This window comes from Rhinolophus hipposideros (genome assembly GCF_964194185.1).
Source record: "Rhinolophus hipposideros genome assembly, chromosome: 23".
Classification (NCBI taxonomy): Eukaryota; Metazoa; Chordata; class Mammalia; order Chiroptera; family Rhinolophidae; genus Rhinolophus; species Rhinolophus hipposideros.
Window position 1 is genome coordinate 39,205,246 of NC_138069.1, and position 8,177 is coordinate 39,213,422.

General features: G+C 51.1%; 1 protein-coding gene across 2 annotated transcripts in view; it reads right to left on the reverse strand.

Moving 5' to 3' along the window:
- SH3PXD2B (SH3 and PX domains 2B) overlaps window positions 1–7,324 on the reverse strand; it is an 86,293-nt gene extending 78,969 nt beyond the window's left edge. For both annotated transcript variants that reach the window (XM_081035505.1, XM_081035504.1), the window contains exon 1: window positions 7,205–7,324. In XM_081035505.1, the coding sequence (XP_080891631.1) occupies window positions 7,205–7,279 (75 nt within the window). In that variant the 5' untranslated portion in view covers window positions 7,280–7,324. The remainder of the gene's footprint in view (window positions 1–7,204) is intronic.
- Window positions 7,325–8,177: the final 853 nt, after the last annotated feature.

Genomic DNA, 8,177 nt, shown 5'->3' on the forward strand with positions numbered 1-8,177 from the left:
AGAGAAAAGCATAGACAAGCAAAAAGAAAAAAAAAACAACAACAAAAAGTGACACATCTTATCAGCTATCGTTTTGGGCTTACACACACACACACACACACACACACACACACACACACTTTCATCCTTGATTTGTAATCAGGTGGGAATCTGCCTATGTTGTTTTGCAACCAGCTTTTACTATTTAATATTCCCACGAAAGAAACCAGAACACACTTTTACCATCTGGATGGTATTGTAGCATGTGGGTATAATACGTTTTATTTTATTTATCTTGTTTTCTACTGATGAGTAGTTAAGTGGTTGTGAACTTTTTATTATCATAAATGACATTATGTTTGTACATTACATTCGTGTAATATATATATTAATATACACACACACTACATTAGGCTATTATACTATGACAGCTCATCATATTGAGCCCTTACTATATGCTAGGTCCATTTAATCCTCACATCAACCCGATGAAATTGCATTAGGTTGGTGCAAAACTAATTGCCATTTAAAAGATTAAAAATTGCAAAAACTGCAATTACTTTTGCACCAACCTGATAGTATTATTCCCATTTTACAGATGAGGAAACTGAGGTGCAGAGAGGGTAAGTAATTTGCGGTTTCACTGTTGGTAAGTGGCAGAGGAGGGATTTAAACCCAGGCTGTCTGGTGTACTTTCTCTGCTTACCAGAAGCAGGGAATGGCACCAATTCAAAGTTTGAACTAACGTGACAGTTAAGTAATCTGAAGATACGAAATCCCCACCCCTTTGACCTTGAGACCACAATAGGAGCCCACAGTTTAAGAGAAACAGGCTGAGGTACCTCCTACTGAGATGACAGCGTCAGGTGGGATGAGGAGCCTGGCTCCCTGCACCTGTCCGTCCGCCTAAGGGATCAGGATGGCGCAGTGCAGCTGATGAGGCCCAACAAAGCAACAGCCATTTTTTAAAAAAACCTACCCAAGGGGCCCTAATGCATACTAAGGGCACTACACCTGTATGACACAGAGCGTAGGACAACACACCTATAAAGCAGGTAGACAGGCTCTGCCTTGCTCACGGGCCTATCCCAGGGGCAGCAGGTGTCCAGCCGGGAGCAGGCATGCTACAAATGCCTCTTGAATGAAAGAGGCACGGAAAACACGCAGCATGCCCCAAGGGCAGCCGGCGGAAAGGGGAAGAGATTTTGGTAATGGCTATTATTAATATGGCTTTTCCTGGCTGTCATCCATCGAGTGCCTTCTATGTAGGAGAAGTCAGGCTCAGTACTGTGTGACATGAGTTCATCTGCACAACTGCCCTATACTTACAGGTAAGCACTATGAGAACCCCCATCTTACAGACCCTCAGGTACCTTGTCGGCGAGGTCACCCAGCTGAGGAGTGCTAGAAGAGGACTCCAGGCCCGGTCTTTTCCTCTCAAAGGTCATGGTGGGTCCTAAGAACCGCGCTAGTCGCTGGCATTTAGCTCCCCCCCACCCCCGCCCCCAGGAGAAGGGATGGAGTGGACTGACGCATATTATCAAAGCAGCACACAAAGTCTTAGAAGGAAGACACCGAACTCACGTACAGATGCAGACACACGCACTGTGGGCTGTGGGAGGCACCCAAAGCCGTGCAGAACTTGAATCCAGATATGTTTGTCTCTAACACCCAAGTTCTTTCCACTGAAGTTTGCTGCCCTGCTCTGCATGTTTCTGCCAAAGGGGATGCCAGGGCTGGCTGGGGAGAGGCAACTGGTGGCTGGAAAACAGAATGCAACTATTCTGGGCAGCAGATCCACAGTCTGTTCCAGACCACTGAGCTCACCAGCCAGAGGCCTCCCACAGACCAGATGAGAACGCCAGTAACGCCTGTTTAAGGTGTGACCTGCCCTGCAAATCTCAGCTGCTCAGAACAGTGGCCCCTGGGATCAGAGCCGGGGAAACCGAAGAGGGAGGCTTTAAGGTTGCAGGCACAGGGCCTGCCAACCCATCACTCCAGGGGCATAATCAACCCAGGGCTGCCCTGGAGTGAGAATGACTAAGGGCTGGTGGAATCTGACGGAATGAGGGAAGGGCCAGGATGGGGAAACTGGGGCCCATAAGCTCAAGTGACCTGCCCAAGGTTACTTGGCTCAGGGGTGGGATCCTAGGGCTGCTGACTCACTCAGACACACAGGCATCTGCCTCATCCCCACACTTCCTCTCCCTGCTGTGTGACGTCCGGCAGTGTCTCTACGTCTCTGAGCCTCCAGTCTCGAGGGCAAAGTAGAAACGCTAATGTAATGACCTGAAAGATTGGGGTCCTAAATGTATTAAATAAAGCATACAAGTTAACAGACGACAAATAACCCAATAAACCTGAAAAGGGAGCAAAAGATAAAACAGGCAATTCAAAGAAGAGAAAACTCAAATGGCAGATAAAAGCAAACACTACCATGAGATATTATTCTGCACTCCCCAGATTGGCAAAAACTAAAAAGTCTGACAATTCTGTGTTATCAAGAACACAGAACTAGGACCCACAGACACTGCTCCCAGGAATATCAATGCAAAGGTAAAAATGCATAAACCCCAGGACCCAGCAATCCCACTGTAGGCAAAAGCAAACTGCTGAGAACACCCTAAAAGTCCCCAATAGGAGCTCAAATAAATAGGGATATATTTACAAGTGGAATTTTAAACAGCAGTTAAAATGAACTGGAATCACAGTATCAATACAGATCTCCTAAGTGCAATGTTTTATATAGTTTTTGGGAGTGTTAAAAAGGTAAAAACATTAAAAGGTACATGGGCTGAGGTGAGGAGGGGACTGATTGCAAATGGGCAAAAGGAATCTTTTTCGGGGTGATGGAAATGTTACAAAACCAGACTGTGGTGATGGCTGCACAGCTCTATAAATTTACTTTAAAAACGAGCAAACTATACACTTACAATGGGTGAATTTTACAGTATGGAAATTATACCTCAATAAAGCTGTTAAAGAAAAAACATCCTATCTAATATTCTAATAGTCTTTTTAAGTACACAGGAATGATAAACACCAAAGGCAGGATACTGGTTTTGTTTTTGTTGTTGTTTTTTTGGAGGTGGGGGATTGGGGAGTGTACACAGGGGACTCTGCATCTGCAATGTTTTCTTTCTTTGTTTTTTTAAAAATATTTCCTACCTTCATTTTTATTTTATTTTTTGAGGGCACAGCTTACAGTGGCCCATGTGGGGATCGAACCGGCAACCTTGGTGTTATTAGCACCATGCTCTAACTAACAGCTAACCAGCCACTCCGGCAATGTTTTATTTCTTAAAAAAATATAAATGATCAAATGAAACAAATAAGGCAAAATGTAAAGATCTGACAGCTGAATGATGGATAGGTATTTATTTTATTCTATGTATCCATATATATGAAATTGTCAATATAATTAAAAAGTACCTATTTTAAAGAGCTGTTGTGATGACTAAATACAGAGAACTTAATCCAGTGCCTGGCCCCCAGGGACTGATCAGATTTCGGCTCTTATGAATATTGCTGCTCTAACTTCTACTGCCATCTTACTCCTGTTCATATCTAGAGATCTCACAACAGAGCAAGCCAGCAACTCCTGATGACGAGGCCTCTTCTAAAGCCCCGGCTCCTGTACATGCCACTCCAGTGTAGGAAATGGGGTGATCCAAATAAAACCCACCAACCCCACAGGGGAAACTTCCTCCTCCCCTCAACCCAGTAGATAACCCAGCCCCAGCGGATCTCCCCAGCATGTCACCCTTGAAAGCCCCCGCCATTCCTTCGGAAAGCCCTGGCTCTGGGGCAGGAAAGGTGCTGGCAGACAAAGCCAGCAGCCCTTCAAGTTTACCTGCCTCCGAAAGAGGGTGGCTCCAGGGCAGCCCTCTCCAAATAATATCATCGATATTACCATCAACCACAATCCCTTCCAACTGGTGCCTTTCAGAGGCCCCGAGAGCTTCGGCCTCTGCATTCTTTAGATCTGGCCGGTGGCTCTGCCCACAGGTGAACGAGGCTGGGGTCAGGCATGGAGAGCATGCCACCCTGATCATGGAGAAGAGGCCATTTAAGGTGGAACAGGTGACTAAGCCCTAGCAGGCAGCCCCAAGCTCCAGGTGAAGTTCTCCAACAACATCTCCAGTACCTGTGACCTGTTCCCTCCAAGGAAACTGAGTGATGAGCGGGCGGTGTTGGCGCTAGCTGCAAATGGGGAGAGTGCTAGAGGGGAGTTAGGGGTCTTGGTAACCAGAGGTCTCCACATCTGACGGACATATTACAACGCAGTGGTTGGGGTTAGGTATGTGTGTGATTTTGGCCCCTGGGTGACACGTCTGGAGACATTTTTGGCTGTAAAATTGGGGAGGAGGATGCTGCTGGCATCTAGTGGGTTCAAGCCAGGGATGCTGCTGAACGTTCTACAAAGCACAGGACAGCCACCACAGCAAAGATGAGATGGCCCAAAATGTCAGCGGTGTTGAGGTTGAGAAATTCTGCCCTAGAGGCAAGTAACAGTATTTACAACTTGCAGATTATAGAAGCTGGAGCCAAGAGAGGTAGATCCACCAACCCGAGGTCACACAGCAGGAAGGAGCAGAGCCCAGGACCATCCACCTCCCCTGCTCAAGCTCTCTCTTCAGGGTGGCTGGGACAGGTTCAGAAAGGAGGATACCAAACAGCATGAAAGTCCGGGCCCAGGATGATCGCTGCCTGCGCCCATTCCTTCCAGAGCGGTGGGCTGGGTGTGGCTTGAGCACAGAAGTCGGGGGTGCTGGCAGTTTCCAGCGGGTTCAGATTCCCTGCCATCCCGGCACTAAATTTGCTCCGTGCTTATGGATGACTCAGGCTTCAGTTAAACCCATCACCCTTCTTCATCTGACGAACCCAAAAGGCTGGATAGAAGGGAGGGAGCCCCCCTTGAATCACAAGAGTGACTAAACCCACATGCAGAAAAACAAGTTCTTAGTGAAATTCCTCCCTATGTGACTTCCGCAGGTTTCCAATCAGAGTGACATGGACACCACAGGGAAGGGAGGCAGGCATCTAACAGTTATGGAAAGCCAACCCTTCCAGTCACATGGTCCCTCCCCGTAAGAAGTGGGCACCCTCACCCCCAGCTTCCAGACGAGGAAACCGAGGTTCAGAGACGCCACACAGCTAGCAAGTTGTGAGACCAAGATTTGAATCCAAATCCACATTTGAACATTTAGAGACTTGTCCCAAGGGGCCCCTAAAAGGCGATTGAAAGCTTCGAAAGATGCCCCTCAAAGCAGCAGAATCTTCAAAAAACTGGCAGGGAGGGATGTGACAAAGCAGAGAATGAAAAGCCTCAGAGTGGTTGGTCACAAATGATGACAGACTTCCCGGTTTTCAGGGGACTTTGCTTAGGGAAACTCTGAGGGTATGGGATCTGGGACGTGGTGTGCTCTGGCGGAACACTCTTGGGATTCAACACACTTAGATTTACAGCCCTGCTCTGTCCTTGACTGTGACCCCAGGCATAGAACCTTACCTTTCTGAGCCTTAGTTTCTTCACCTGTCAAGTGGGCTCAAGAACCTCTGCCTCACATGCACGTGACAGCAGAGGACAGGAGAGTGTGAACAGACAATGGTGCCAGTTCTTGTGGCTTCTATCTATTCTGGTTTCACCAACTCACAGATCTGGGAGGAGGCAGCATGGAGCATTTCAGACTTCCTTGTTGCCATCTTGGTGAAAGTGTCTCATACCAAAGATGCAAGTTGGTTACACACTCAACAGGCTCAAACAAGAAACCAAGATCTGGCAGCATTTGAAACAGTTGACACACACACACGCACACACACGCACAGAGAAGAGACAATTTAGCTCAGTCCCAGAATCAAGGGAAATTTCACTCTATTTAAAGATGCCACAGGTCCAGGAAATAGCTTCCCACCGCCTGGCTACGGGCTGAATAACCAGCTGCCCAGCCAATAACAATACAGACTCACACAGCACACCCGTTCTCGCAGGGCGCAGAGTGGATTCCGGCTATCTCCTTTCAGAATTTTATAGGCTGCTCGTGGAGGGCACAGAAATCTGATTTATAAGAATGAGCCTCTTAAGAAAATAGATCCACAGACGACTTGCAGGGCGGCCAAGGAGCAGAATTTCGCCAGCCAACGCCCTTTGCTATTCATTGTTCTACTCTTCTTTGTTAGGATTTTTTCCCTCCCTCTTGCTCTTTTTTCCTTCCTGGTGAACTTCTCTGCAGCTAGTCGCTGCCACTGCCCCCTTCTCACCACCAGAGACACCATAGCCCCCTTCCCTCCAATAGGGAGGCCTCCCCAAGGCCTCACCTGGGCCTAACCTCCCACAGCCCCATTAGCCCACCAACCAAAATCTATGAGGTGGTCCCAGAGCCCCTTGAACCCCGAGATTCACCTCCTAGGCTGCTGTGGAAGCCATTTCCCACCTGCGGGTAACCATCTGCCCCAGGTACACTTTCCATAGGCAGGGAAGGCCTGAATGCAGCTCCACCTTCTAGAACCTGTAGCCTCTTTGAGCCTCAGCCTTCCCATCTGCAAAATGAAGCCACTAACCCATTTCTCAAGTCCTCGCCAGCTCTACCAAGATTCCCATTTTACAGAGGACGGTGCCAGGAGAAAACTTTCGTACATTTTAAAAGATGTTATTGGAGAGGGCCATCTTTTTTAAAACCTTTTCAGGGGACAGGCACTCAAAGGATCCATTCTCAGAGATTTTTCTTCCATCGCTCAGCCTGGCTCCTCCAAAAGGACGGAGCCCAACTTGGCGATGTTGGAGGCGCTACCTGTGGCTGCTCACTGCGGGTCCGACTGCCTCCCGACACGGAGGGGGCAGGACGGGCGGCCCGAGAACGGGCGCTTCTCTCTCTCTCTGTCTCTCTGTGCACTACACTGGCTGGGGCCAGACTTTTTCCACGGATGGGCAACACAGGAGTGGGGAGGGGGACACGGGGGAGATGGAAAGGGTAAGAGAAGCGGCAGAGAGTGGGGGGGCGAGGAGGTTGGACGGGAAGGAAAACGGGGCAAAAGAGAGGGGGAGGGGAGGGGGAGGAGCCGGGAGAGACCCGGGCGGCGCAGCAGCAGGGGGGAGGGGGGAGCGGAGGGGAGGGGGAGGTGGGGGGAGAAAGAGCAGGAGGCAGAAGTTTTCAGAGCCGAGGGGCTCCGGGTCGCTCCGGCGGGGCAGCGGCTCTAGGGGGCGTGGGGCCCGCGCGGCACTCACATAATGCTTGTTGGGCACCCGCCGCTTCTGCACGTCCAGCACCTTCACCTCCACGATGCTGCGCCGCGGCGGCATGGCCGCTGCTCCGCGGGGCCGAGCGCCGGTGCGGGGTGCGCGGGGTGCGCGGGGTGCGCGGGGTGCGGGAAGCCGAGCGCAATCCGAAGCCCGGGCCAAGCACGAGCCACAGCCACCGCCGCCGCCCTTCACTCCGCGCGCCCTGGAGCCGGCCCGCTGCGCCGCCCGCCCCCGGCCCGCCCCCGGCCCGCCCCGACACGCCCCCGACACGCCCCCCGACACGCCCCCGGCGCCGCCGGCCCGCCCCCCTTAAAGGGCCCGTCCCCCTACCCCCGCCCCCGGAGCTTGCGGACCCGGCTGGCCCACGTCCGGCCTCCTCCGGGCCTTTGTCCCCGCGCCCAGCCACCGCAACGGGGGAGGGGCGGCGCGCATCCGCCGTCCGTTCACTGTGAGACAGTCACTGTGTGACTCCCTCTCTCCGGGAGCCACGGTCCAGCGCCGGATTTGAGGGCCGGACGCCCTGGTTCAAATTCTGGCTCTGCGACCTTGGACGAGTTGCTTAACCTCTCTGGGCTCAGTTCCTTATCTACAAAGTGGGCCTGTAGTACTGCCCACCCACGAGGGCTGTCCTCACGACTAAGTGTATGTGAAGCCATTGGCAGTGTCTGGGCTCAGTATACAGGCTGGCAGTTGTGAACCCTGCGCCAAGCCCTGGGGATTCAGGGAGGAGCAGGGGGGCCAGTGGTTTCTTCTGGGCTCATAGTCTGAGAGATTTGGACAGAGGGAGAGAAAAAGCGTACCAAATGCAAGTGCAATATAATTGCAAACATAGTAACAAAACAGAGTAATAGGGTGGTGAATGCCTCAGGTGAATGTTTGTTAACAAGGCCATTGATTCCCAAATGTGAGGCTCATACTCCATCACAGGCGCACTGCCTCGCTCTCTTCAGCAATGTTC